The sequence below is a fragment of the Gasterosteus aculeatus genome, chromosome 9, assembly GCF_964276395.1.
Source record: "Gasterosteus aculeatus chromosome 9, fGasAcu3.hap1.1, whole genome shotgun sequence".
Classification (NCBI taxonomy): Eukaryota; Metazoa; Chordata; class Actinopteri; order Perciformes; family Gasterosteidae; genus Gasterosteus; species Gasterosteus aculeatus.
Window position 1 is genome coordinate 11,204,288 of NC_135696.1, and position 12,911 is coordinate 11,217,198.

Genomic DNA, 12,911 nt, shown 5'->3' on the forward strand with positions numbered 1-12,911 from the left:
AACCCATCATGTTTTAGTGTATGGTTGAACTGGATACACCTTGGTGGTGTATTGGGTGTATTTTGAATTTAAACATAGTACTGGCATTCTTTCTGCACACATGCACTCACACAGAAATAACCGAAAGGACTTCTCAGGTTTTCAATCTGTGCTTTATTTCATTTGCCTTTAAGCAAAATGAGTCTTAACACAAGAGTGTTTATGAGCCGGGATAAAGAGGCAGCTGCTACGTCACCAACAGTTTGTGTTGCAGTTGCGGTCCTGACCGATGAAGCCTTAAACTCCGAACCGAACCCCGAGTTCAGCCGTCAACAGTCAGGCCCCTGAAGCGCAGCGACCAGGTTTTAGCCCGAGCCGTTACTGTTGCCAGTTCCCATCGGTTGCTTCTCAGTGCCTGATGCGTCTGATGGACTGGATCTTTGGAGTCTGGCAATGGGAGCCCCAGTTCCTCCAGTGCTGGTAGTCTCCGCTGTGCCTCTGGCACTCCATGATGTACTGCTGGCCTCTGTAGCCCGGGTACTCATAGCACACAAAGCTGAAGGAGGAGGTGGGTAAGAAGTAAGAAGACCGGAATTACATTTCTTTCCTCATTACATAAAGATTTCTCCAGGTTGAATGTGTGGATTATATTCAGATATCAAACTATTTCTAGACATGCACTGAGTAAAACATTTTTTTGTAACGAATAATACGTACTGGGGTCTTTATTTTTGTATTACTGTTTCCTTAGTTTCCTGTTATTCATCAGCCAACGTGATGACAGGATGTTGGGATGAAAAATGACACTTTGAACACCCACAGAAATTTCAAGACGGATCCTACTAATTACTTAGTACTGATGTACTTTTCTCCCGTTATGTCCCTTTTCTGCTTCTCCTTTGAATCTTTAAAGCCCTCTGAAATCCCGTTGTGATAATGAACAACTAGACAGTGTTGGCGATGAAGCTCTGACTTACGCGCCACACTGCACGTGCATGGAGCCCACCTCCGGCGTGAACCAGCCCATGGCCCTCAGGGAGGGGTAGTCATCGCACAGCTCCGTGCTGCGGCCCGTGAAGTTCTCCCTCTCGAAGATCATCATACGACTGCTGTGGTGAGACTGTGGACGGGAGGGCGACAGAGTGCGTCGTGTTAGGCCACCTTCCCACCTTCCTTCTGTCACTCACTACCCTCTCTTTTTCATTTGCACTTTCTTTGCTCTCTCTCTCTCTCTCTCTCTCTCTCTCTCTCTCTCTCTCTCTCCTCTGCGGGCACTCACAGCGCAGTAGATGGGACGAAGGGACATGAAGCGCTCGTTGTGGTAGGACAAGGAGCCACTGTAGGCCTCCCAGTTGGGGTACTCGCCCCTCTCCAGGACGAACTGCTGGCCCTGGAAGTCGTGGTGCTCGAATCCCACCCAACTGGATACATGGAGAAATTGTCAGATGGGTGGAGGGGAAATTATAAGAAGACAGTCTGAACAAAAGACAGACACGTGACATTGGACGGGGGGAGAGAAGTACCCAGTTGGTCACTTTCCGTTTTTATGTTCCTTTAGCGATTGTATTTTTCTTTTATCAGTCTAAAAATAGTGCAGTTGCAATCTAATCAGTTCTATCGATATCGATAACGAAGGTAAAGTTGATGAAATGCAATTAATACTCTGTAACAAGAAGCAATTAATCGTGAAATCATCACTGAAGATTCTAAATTGACCGTAACTAATTCCATTAAGTGATTATGTTTAAATACATTCCAATTATTATGTCTGACGTTGTGTCAACCGGATTAATTCTCCCCCCTGCTGGTAAAGAAGTATTCAGAGGCTTAAGGATTGAAGTTAATTTCCAGTTTGAAAACGGTGCCATAGAAAGAGTAACATGGGCCGTATGTGTACTAATAGTTCATTTTTTTGTAGTCCCAATTGGAAGTTCTCTGATCGTTCAAGAATGTCCAAAAATACAGCGTGCCTTTCACCGGAGAAATCAGGACATTTTCTTCTGCATACACTGAGAAATATGGCCTCGCGTGGCCTTAAACGATCCACTGCTGACCAATGATCGCTATTACCACCGCTAAGGCTCGATTTCCAGCTGTGAATCGTCCTCAAAGTGAAACCCTCGCAGGGTAAATTGCTTTCAGGCTGACCCCCCCCCGTGTCGACTCGTCGGTTGACGGTAATTAGTCTTTTCTCAGCGTTCCATCTGTAAAAGGCAGCAAGACGACCTCCCGCTTCTGCGTGTGATGTGTTCTATCTGCCGCCTAGCAGACACACACACACACACACACACACACACACACACACACACACACACACACACACACACACTTACATAAACGACACACGCAAGCACACAGTCAGTCAGTCAGCTGTCCACAGAGATGTGCAGGCGTACAGGCTGTGTGACTCACGCTCCACTCTCCACTCGGATGGAGCGGATGTTGTCCAGGCCACAGTTGTGGATGTTGCAGCACTCGGAGGTGAACTCCAGACACTTGCCCTGGAAATGCTCCTGCTCAAACACAGTCACCTGCACAGAGGGGAAGACAGTGGGAGGCATGAGCGTGTGGACTGTGTGTGTGTGTGTGTGTGTGTGTGTGTGTGTGTGTGTGTGTGTGTGTGTGTGTGCGTGTGTGTGGGTTCACCTTAAAGAAAGGGGCTGTATCCATGCTTGGGAAGTACATGGATGAGGTCATGTGGGTTTTAGTAAATCGATTCATTTCTAAAGAAAAACAAAGTTCATAGATTTGAGAAAGCGTAACGTAGTAATGCATTAATACTGGCAAAACAAGAGCATTGTTCTTATATACACTTGAATTTGAATACTTCTCATTCGCTTTAACTAACAGTATACTACTCTATGAATTAAAACGAGTTTCCATCCAACTTGTTGTGCAGCCAACAGGTTCTTGGAGACCGATCAACCAAATATCTGGTGTAAGTTGGGACCCGCTTACCTGGATCCGCTCTCCTCGCGTTACTCCCACTTCAATCCTCTCTACGTGGACTTTTGTCTGGACCTGGCGCTGCTGTTTTATACCGGCGACCCAGCGTGTTGCGTATACGTGCGTGTGATGTAAACTGGACCAATTTGTAAAGACACGCGGAATTCAGAACAAGACATCCGGTTGGGGGGGTCTTCATAATTAACTGCGTGACACCTGTAGAGTGTGAGTTTTAAAATGTAAAGTATAGATATTGTTGTCTAAATCATTTATGATTCATATACATGTTTAAGTTGCCGTCTGATTCGGGGAATAAGTGACAGTTTACAAGCAGGGATATTAAGTGATGATGATACACGTTGGATTAAAGCCAAACGATGGGAGTCCGATTTTTACAGATTTAAGGTACAAACACATAAATATGCCTAAAAGACTTAAGTGCACAATACATAAATACATTGGTAAGAGATCGTTGGTTGGGTCCTGATTCTGAGTCTGCTTTAAAACCATTCATGCTTTTATTTTGAAGGCAGTGGTAAACAGCGCTGTAGCGTTTGTATCCCTAAACGTGACCAGCTTGACTCAGGTGAGCGTTGACCTCTCGTGCGCTCCTCGGCGCTCGCGTTTGTGCGTCGAAAACAGTTTGTGCGCTCTCACGCGCGGGCGCGTGCCCGCGATCAGTTCACCTAGGTCTCTCTCCCTCTCTCTCTCTCTCTCTCTCTCTCTCTCTCTCTCTCTCTCTCTCCCTCTCTGTCTCTCTCTCTTTGTGACCCTCTGCAGCCTGTCCACTCAGCAGATCGCACACAACGCCTGCACAGAGGTGAGGCTGGGGAATGCGGCTCCGTTGTTGGTGTATTCGTGTAGGTCAGCAGTGCCCCCGTATAGGGCAACAATGGCCCACGGCTATAGGCACAGAATGTGGATTTGGAGCCGCCTGCTCCTGCATTGGCTCCCAAAACGGCGAGGAAACTGGCAAAGAGGAATTCAACAAATGATGATGGTTATTATTGACGGAGAAGTTATAGTGATGTCCTCGTACAATTAAAACATAGCTGAGGGGAATGTTTAAAACAAACAAACACGGAGGCACTGGAAATGAAAATGTCTTCCGTGGCTATGTGGTTAGTGTCAGTTTGTGAGGCTGGACCTCCGTCACAACAGGGCAAATTTTGCAATGATGTTGATTTAATGAAGCCGCCCCGCCCGTCCCCTTTAGTCATTCACTTCGCACAGTGGGCCACAGTTGCCACAGCAACATCCCTCCTCTGGTCCTCTGTCCTGGACATTTAATCTAGCGAGCCCATCGTGGCCTCAACATGTTCACCGTCACGCACACAAAGACCGACAAAGATCCACTCTCACATCGTGGTCTCCATCAACATCACAACACAATTGTTGTTACAAATGTTTAATAACGTAAATGAAGGAATATATATATAGTGGTGTATACTGTCTTAGATAAATTGCCAAACCTGCCGTTTTCAGGTGGTACATGTCGATGTTTTGTCACTATTTGAAGCATTGAGCACTAATAAGGTCGTCATCTCACAGAGGAAGTTTAGTTCATGAACCTAAGGTGGATGTACATCATTATCAGCTGGAGGACACTCAGGATGCTGCACTTGACTTTTTGAGAAATTGCTCTTAGCCAAACCTACAATTCAAATATAAACTTTGTGAGCTTCCTGAAAATATCCCCCTTTACTTCACAAAGACACGCAGCATACGAGGAGGCAACACTGACACAGTCGTTATATTTACGTTTTTTTAGTATCATAAATAGATGCTTTGCTATAAAAAAGATGTAGTAGCAGTCTCACGTGAGGGGGACATGAAAAAATGAGAGGCTGGATAGTTTAATATGATACATATTTGCCAAAAGGGGTTAAAATGTGTTCGTTCATTCAACTTAAGTTCATGGTTTTTCCCTTTAAATGTTGTTTTGCTCAGTCCTTCTTGTCCAGCTGAATTGGTAAATAGTTGTGTTTCTAACATAAGATGTAAGGCAGGCCTGTATATAAACCTTTTTTGAATTTAGAACCTTTATTGAATTTAAATATGTATTGTCCACATGCGAAGTACATCAGCCAGACTACATTGACTACATTGAACAAAAGGCTCTTTTTATTAGTGCACATTAAACAAGGTCATTCTTGGCTGTAGGTCTTTCTTTAGCATCAGTCTCGTTATGTTCCTCTCATGTTTAAAGCTGTGACCTGGTGCGAATGTTTTTTATTGGCTGCATAAGTTCTCACGCCACAATGTGTGCTATCTTTTGCTAAACTATTTTATGTTTCTTTACAATAAGAGTTAACATACAACAATTTATTTTGCACTTCACTCGTTTATGCATTTCCGTATCGGACGCTGTTGGACGCTTCCTGCCTTGGTCTTCTTCTTCTTGTCCTTCGTGTGACTCGAGCCGTCCCGCCGTCACGGAGAGCAAAGTGCACACGGTTTACCTCGAGATCTCGTCTGCTGAGGAGCCGCATCCCGTATTTCCTTCCCGACGTCATCAGCACGCAGGAAAACCTTGAAGCGACCTTGTCTGTGTAGATTGGTTCGGAGTTACCGGCTCGCTTTCTCCCCCGCGTGATTTTTGTGAATAAGGGACCTTAAGGACTAACGCCCACCGCAGTATTTTCACCCACGCAAGGAGGGAAATGCAGAGGGCTGTGATTTAATAGCATCTTCCCACAGTGATGAAGAGCCGTGGACGCTCGGAACCTCTTCGCTGACCAAGATTTGGAATAGCGCGGTTATTGCTTCTCACAGCTTATTGCTTTTCCTGTTATTGTTTGTCCCAGTGCCTCTTTATTACACCTGTGATGGGACTTGGAGTGAATTATTTTGTAACTCTTTACCTGGTCAGCTAAGCTGTCATTATTATGGCTCTGTATGTTCTCACGTTATGGATCTACGACATGAAGAAAATGATTTTGTCAGCCAAATACACATTCATTTGTCACATTTGCTTCCTCATATTCTCCTCCTATTTCAACCCATGTCTCCCTGCCTCTCTTTCTACCCCGCTGTCTCTCTCTCTCTCTTTGATGATGGGGGTGTTTCTATTCTGTGGGGGCTGTGAGCTCAGCGAGTTTGTTTCTGTGCCTATAATCCCCCTCTCTCTGGGCGCCAGCATATAAAAGCGACCCGGGGGGCTTGTCGCACCCTCACACAGACCACCAGTCTCAGCCCAGAATCTGCACCTTCACGCACACACTGCACAGGTAGGACAGTGGACAAACATCACACAGAGTGAGAAGAGACAAAGAAGGAGGGCGGTAGGGAGCAATGTGATGCAATACCTTGTTATGTAAAAAGTCGTAGTGATGTTTTAGATCAAGATATAAAAGTCAAACAGCCGTAATTTCTTTTTGCACAAACTGAATCTACAGTTTATTCTGGCTGTACGCTCAGAATAAACGTGATTTATCTTTAAACCAATAGTTGCATTATCTGGTGGATCCTGATCCTTTTTTTAAATTTATTTTTTTGCAGGATTATCTTTTGGACTTTATTTTGTTAATGTATGTTGATGTAAGAATTTTGACATTTTATGCTATAAGCGTAAAGCAGTGCCAAGTGACAGGATAGTAACGTGTGTAGGAAAACCTGCATTCAGCTGTGTTTGGTTTTGTTAAACTGATTAGGTGTCAGGTTCAGGAAAGAGGTAAGGTGTTATAATTAGTCTCCTAGTAAAGGAGAAAGCATCAATCAAAATTAAAAAGAAAACTAACGTTACTCCACATACTTATCGTTTTCATGCAGTCCCTTCATGTCACAGCTTTTTGAGAATGATTTAAAGCATCTTCTTTTCACAGTCAATATGTCTGCTGGAGGAGAGAAATCCAAGTCTGCTTCCCAGACTGATGGGAAGGCAGCTCACAACAAGATGTCTGATCCGGGCATGATGGCTCACAAGGTACTAACACACACACGTATAGAGCAGATGATCAAACGTCTGCAGATTTCCCATACAGTCTTTTTCCCTCAGTGTGAAGCGGGTGGCCTCACACTGACAGTTTACCTTCAGGCGCATGTCTTTTATCACAATCAGCTAGTTCCTACAGCTCAGTGAGGGGGCGGCCGACTACTGAACCGGACAGAAGAAATGACCATGTTAGGCCTGTGGAGAAAGCTGTCAACGCTCCAGTTTACCTCACCGTTATTTAGTTCACCGCAGTCTCCCGATGCAGTTTCTACTCTCCTTAAATGTTTTAATTCTGAAACCCCCTTTTTCACTCTCACACTCTTTACTTTACTACCAACCGTCCAGATGTGTGTGTATGACCAGGAGAACTTCCAGGGCCGCTGCATCGAGATCAACGGCGAGTGTATGAACGTGTGTGACATGGGAATGGACAGGGTGCGCTCTCTGCGCGTTTCCTGCGGACCGTAAGTAGCCTGTGCACGTGCAGCTTGCAAGCACACGCCCACCTGAATGTAGTGATGCTGCAGCCAACCCCCACACTCCTCTGAGCACGGAGCAGGCAATTTGAAAATTGCTCCCAACCATTATATGACATTTCACACTTCACATTTTTAGGGATGAACCCGAGGCTTTTATCCTTAATGGTTTGCAGCAGTGACAATGCAGCATGAAGCACGAATAACGAAAAAACTGTTGTGTTTCAATGTGGACCAATAGCCACAAAACAACAATTAAGTAGATGAGGAAGGCGAGTGGAAAAAAACGAGGAGAAAGCTTACAGTTTAGTAGTACTCTTCATTATGAGTAGAAATATCCTTGTGTAAATTCAGTGGACCTTTAAAAGTCAATACCACCATAGGGCATCAGACCTGGTTCATGATCTTCCTTCCCTCTCATCCATGGCACCTTCCCTCCCATCCTCAGCTTCGTGGGCTTCGAACAGATGAACTTCTGCGGAGAGATGTTCATCCTGGAGAAGGGCGAGTATCCCCGCTGGGACTCCTGGAGCAACTGTCAGAAGAACGACTACCTGCTGTCCTTCAGGCCAGTCCGCATGGTAAAAAAACCTGTTTTTAACAAGTGGTGTTACTTTGTAAACTTCTACCACATTGTCTTTCTCCCCTTAGCACATCCCCCATCTTTCTCTTTCCACAAATATTCCTCCAGGACCCTGAGAAGCACAAGATCTGCCTGCATGAGGTTGGAGAGTTCAAGGGCCGTAAAATGGAGATTATGGACGATGACGTCCCCAGCTTGTTTTCCTATGGTTTTACCGACAGAGTGGGAAGCATCATGGTCAGCTGTGGAACGTGAGTAATGTGGCAGCACGGGACAAACATTTTCTTGGACAAAAAGTTGACGTTTTTTCAAAATACGTTTTCTAGCTTCATTGCTCAGACCTCTTAGTTGAGATTAAATACACTGCGAGCAGGCTACCTGTTCTGCAGAACCCGGCTTTCGCAAACGGCTACATAAGAAAGTCTAGCGGGATGTGCCGCTGCATGTGTCACGGCATCGTGTCTCTCAAACTGCAATCTATTTACGAGAGATGGAGGTCAGAAATAGACTTTTTGTGTCACCAACGTCTCAGCCCCGTCTGCGCCCTCGGAGGTGTGACAGCAGGCACCGTTTCTTAAATGCTGTGATTACTTCATTCGTTGCGCTCTCAGCCCTCTGAAACATCTGCGATTGGACATCTGACAGCATGACAAAGAGATCGATGTCTTTACTTGCTTGTTTATCCTCCCTCCGCATCTTTCTCTCGCCCTAAACGTTTGTTTTCTCCCCTTGAATCAATTTTCTTTCCTTTCAGATTTCTCATAGAACTTTAAAATCCTTCCCTGCTACTTTGGTGATGTAAATTGTCTTTCTTCCCTCCTCCTTTGCATCCTTCTCTCCTCAGCTGGGTGGGCTACCAGTTTCCCGGCTACCGTGGCAGCCAGTACCTGCTCGAGAAGGGCGAATACAGGCATTTCAACGAGTTTGGCGCCCGCTGCCCCCAGATGCAGTCCATCAGGCGCATTCGTGACATGCAGTGGCACCCACATGGCTGCTACACCATGTCCTCCAAGTGAAATCCGGCGGGGGCGAGAAAGAGAGGGAGCGGAGAGACGGAGGCCGAGGCCGAGGTCGGCCACAGAGACGGAGGGAGGGCAAAGAAAGAGAGGAGGAGGGAGAGGCTGTAATGCTTCCTCCTTCATCCCCCAAATGGCTGTTTGAATGCAGGATAGAGGAAATTATTTGTTGTTATTTTTTGTTTTTGCAACATGGTGATCTAGTGAGCAGTTAAAAAGTTACTCAAAGAGAAGGAGGAGATAATTACACGGGCCGCTGGGACTAGATCTATTAATAAACGCTCTCTCCATGTTTGCTCTCGCTCTCTGTGAGCTCCGCTCTCCCTACTTTCCTCTTTCTCCTCCCCTCACACACAATTCTCTTTCCCACCAACGTCAGCCCTCAGCCAGCCGATTAGAGCATCAACCGGAGGGGGGATTTGTGTGCGTTTGTGTGGTGGGGGAATCTTAGACCAACAAATTCTCCAACAAGAAAAGTATTGGCAAGTATTCTGTGCCGAGATCCTGCTGCCATCAAGCCTAAACCCCAATAAAGCATTTCACATCCTGCTCCACTTGAAACGTCTCATTTACCGGATGTGTCTGTAACATCCATGTCCGAAAATCACATGGTACTTTCGGCTAATTTGTCTAATGGGATGGTCCCTCTACAGGTGTTGGGGAGTACAGAAGATGCTCCTCTGTGAGTCCTGCAGTCGGGAAATTCAGCAGTTTAGATAAAGTGCACACAAGAGACATAATGAATACAATTTAAAAAAAAGAAGAAGTTCAAAACAGGTTTCATAAATATGCAGTAAAAAAAGAGAGATGTTAAAGAGAGCAATGCCCCAAAACCTTTTTCTTCTTCTTCTTCTTTTAAAAAACAAACAAACTCCAATAACTTAAGGAAACCACCAGCACACTGAATTTGGTATTGTTGGAGCACATCTTGAGGTAATCAAAGATTTTCCTCAGTCATCACACGGCATGACCACTCAACACAGTGCTTACTGCAGGGACACAGATTTGACCTCTGCTAATGGAACAATTTGGGCCAACGTTGTTAATGTGTGAAAGACGAACCCTCTCCATCCCCATCGCCGTTCCTAAAACAGTACATTATGCTTTGAAGCGTTCTATGCATGCATAATTTCATGCATTATTTATCTTTCTCACCACAGGGAATATTGATGCGGGTTACGGTCTGCAAACGTCAGCAGCTAAATGTCCGTCACCACGTTTTACCAGTAACACTTTCTTTTTGGATGAAACAATAAAAAGTCGAAAAGGTTGATCAAATATTCAGAAATAGAAAAGTACAATATTAATGGCATGACTCATTTAGGCTTTGTCATTTGGTCGATTACCAATGTGCCGTCTGTGATGACTATCCTTTTATCGAACAGGGCTTTTAAATTGCTGAAAGTGCTTCAAGTAAACCGAATATGGCGAGGCATGTTTCAGTAAACTACATTAGAGTATCACTTAATCATTGTTGGCTCAGTGATGACGCCGACAGTTCAATAATGTAGTTCAATATGTCCTTTCATTGGGTTTTCATCAACTTTCTATTCAAGTAGAGCAAAACATGTAATAGTCCAATAAAGAAAGTCCTGTACACCGTTTCCCAACATCCAAGAGCTGATGTCCAAAAGTCTGATGTCCTGTCAAGTAAAAAACGGATGATTCTGTGTTTGGTGGACGTGGCCAAAGGCGCTTTGACGCAGTGCTTCCCAAACGTTCTCTCTCAGGGCCCCCTTTGAAGACGTAGGAACATTGCAATCCCACCCCCAATTAAAAATAAATGGGTCGTTCTCTCTCTCTCCTCCTCTCTCTGCCTCTTTGCCTGTAACCTGAGCCGACTTGGGGGTCGTGGTTGTGACACAGCGCATGTCGCTGTGTCACAACTCATGTTGCTTTGTTTTTTTTTTCGGTTTTACTTTATTTTAATTTACCGTTGTGTTCAGGTTGGTCGGCCCCACCAGGGGGGTCCCGCCCCTCAGTTTTCGGAACCACTGGCTTAGCGGCAGCAGTAGCCAGTTGTCATTGTTGTGGCACTTTGAAAGATTGGACAAACATGAAAGGTTTCTGTGAATTTTTCAACAAATATGAGCAAAGAAGCCAAAGCCAAAGTTTTGAGTTTGTGATGAGCATTGCAGAAATACAACAAAAGTATATTGCTAGAGCCTGTGCTGGCAGCTTGAAGCTGTTAATAATTGATACTTTTTGCATTTTTAAATGATTGGTTCTGGTTCTGGGTCAATGTTTGAATAATAATGAAGCGTTGTAGCCTTTTGAATTTGATACAGTTCTAATTCATTCCGACTGGCTTCTTCTCCCAATAGCAATTTAGTCTTGAGGTTACAAAATCCTTTATAAAATTGGCCATAACAAACTGCAATATATATTTAGAATCATCTACTGAGTGTCATCATTCCAGTATCATTGCATAGATCCCTCTTTCCCCTCAGCTGATTGGCTGACAGGCCTGGGCTATTTGACCAGGAGAGCTCTCACTCATTACATGAATGAAAATTGCACAGTTGTAAGAGACCTCCCAGATGCAGAGGAGGAAGTTGTAGCATGCAGTCGTAGCCACACTAACATGTAGGAGGAGAAAGCAACAGAAATAACTGAGCCAATAGTAGGAGAACTTCTTCCAGCCGAGAGGCATTATCATTTTGACACTTTTAATTACTCACGGCTTTTTCATTGATCCTCATTTCCTTTATATTTGCATAGGAAATATCCCACATCTCACGTCATACGGGCAAAAAATTCAAGCTACTTGTGCCATAGTTGCTTCTGTAAATGGTGCAAAGGGTTGATGGTGATGCACCATTTCAGCACTTCGCTGATCGTTTGTCCCCCCCGACCTCCTCTCTGAAACACATCTGTGCCTCTGAAGCTGTTGAAGTAGAATTATTTCCATACAGTCCCACAGACATTTCTAAAATGTTCACCTGAGCCCTGTTCCCAAACAAGTGCGGAAAAAGGCACATTTCACCTGTCCCACTGGCGCGCAGCTTGGATCGGTCTATAAATACATTGAGATGAGACTCCTACAAGGTGCTCTGAGCCTTCCAGATAAAAATGGATTGGAGGAGTATTGACGTCAGACGGAACAAACATGCGCATGCTCACTAGTTAACACACACACACATATTGGCCTTCATATGGGAGTAGAAACGCACGCAAGCTGGCACACGCAAATACACACCAGCCGTGTTGCAAGCACTGCCTCTGATGTCATTCTGGGAATTGGGACCGTCTCTGCAGCAGGGCATTATGGGATAGCTTATAAGAACGTAATGACTCCTCTTCTGTAAGTAATGGAAAGAGAGAGGGAGGAGGATGAACACCCCCCCATCCACACTCACACAAAATCCTCTCCACCGTCTCACTCCAAATCCCAGGCTACTCTTCTCACTCCATCAGGCTGCCTGATCCACTTCCCACCGGACTGGTCACCCACCCCTGCTGAAATAAATAGATGGCCCACAAGTGTGTGCTAGCCCTTTTAACTCAACTCAACAACTCAACTCATGTTTCCTAGGAAATCTCTTTGAAGAAGGTTAAGATCGTTCTTGTAATGGAACTGATTTTATGTAACTTTGACTTTCAATTTCCACGGAGACAGAATGTATGACAGTTCATTCACAGTGGAAGCCTGTTGGTGTGGATCTGATGGGAAACATGTAGGGGGCAATGCTCTCTGTGAGGCTTCAAAGTGGAATGAAATGAGATGCCCCATCTGACCCACGCGAGAGCTGCTTTGTGGAGGACCAAACTTGTTGTATGAAAGAGAAAACTGAAAAAAAAACTTTTAGATGAAAATAAATAAATTGCATTTTGAACAAAAAAAATCCCAACAACATTTCCTCATTGACGGAGTGAAAACGATCTGATAATCAAACTTAATTTAGTCAGTATGTACGTGAGCACTAAAAATGATTAAAATGGTGTGTAGCTATTTGAGCGGTATTATGATGACTTAT

The 12,911-nt window shown here is 44.7% G+C and overlaps 2 protein-coding genes across 3 annotated transcripts; one reads left to right on the forward strand and one right to left on the reverse strand.

Annotated features, from left to right (window-relative positions):
* Positions 1 to 130: 130 nt before the first annotated feature.
* On the reverse strand, positions 131 to 3,092 carry LOC120825063 (beta-crystallin A1). Its single transcript, XM_040186410.2, has 6 exons — positions 2,938 to 3,092; positions 2,626 to 2,702; positions 2,392 to 2,510; positions 1,259 to 1,400; positions 957 to 1,099; positions 131 to 535 (listed from the first exon to the last, which is right to left on the reverse strand). The coding sequence occupies exons 2-6, from the start codon at positions 2,698 to 2,700 to the stop codon at positions 388 to 390; spliced, it is 627 nt and encodes a 208-aa protein (XP_040042344.2). The 5' UTR covers positions 2,701 to 2,702; positions 2,938 to 3,092; the 3' UTR covers positions 131 to 387.
* A 2,954-nt stretch (positions 3,093 to 6,046) lies between these two features.
* Positions 6,047 to 9,488, forward strand: LOC144383378 (beta-crystallin B1-like). 2 transcript variants are annotated; one of them, XM_078080558.1, is made up of 6 exons: positions 6,047 to 6,155; positions 6,750 to 6,850; positions 7,205 to 7,323; positions 7,784 to 7,916; positions 8,027 to 8,169; positions 8,763 to 9,488. In XM_078080558.1, the coding sequence occupies exons 2-6, from the start codon at positions 6,755 to 6,757 to the stop codon at positions 8,932 to 8,934; spliced, it is 663 nt and encodes a 220-aa protein (XP_077936684.1). In that variant the 5' UTR covers positions 6,047 to 6,155; positions 6,750 to 6,754; the 3' UTR covers positions 8,935 to 9,488. The 2 variants fall into 2 exon arrangements, with proteins under 2 accessions (XP_077936684.1, XP_077936685.1); XM_078080559.1 differs by having other exon boundaries at positions 6,095 to 6,209.
* Positions 9,489 to 12,911: the final 3,423 nt, after the last annotated feature.

Excerpts from the sequence above, each read along its gene's own strand:
- LOC120825063 (XM_040186410.2), bottom strand. The coding sequence starts at position 2,700 with ATGAATCGATTTACTAAAACCCACATGACCTCATCCATGTACTTCCCA. Across the intron at positions 1,401-2,391 it reads ATCCGAGTGGAGAGTGGAGC|TTGGGTGGGATTCGAGCACC; the intron begins GTGAGTCACACA and ends CCATGTATCCAG. Across the intron at positions 536-956 it reads ATGCACGTGCAGTGTGGCGC|CTTTGTGTGCTATGAGTACC; the intron begins GTAAGTCAGAGC and ends CTCCTCCTTCAG.
- LOC144383378 (XM_078080558.1), top strand. The coding sequence starts at position 6,755 with ATGTCTGCTGGAGGAGAGAAATCCAAGTCTGCTTCCCAGACTGATGGG. Across the intron at positions 6,851-7,204 it reads CGGGCATGATGGCTCACAAG|ATGTGTGTGTATGACCAGGA; the intron begins GTACTAACACAC and ends CCAACCGTCCAG. Across the intron at positions 7,324-7,783 it reads CTGCGCGTTTCCTGCGGACC|CTTCGTGGGCTTCGAACAGA; the intron begins GTAAGTAGCCTG and ends TCCCATCCTCAG.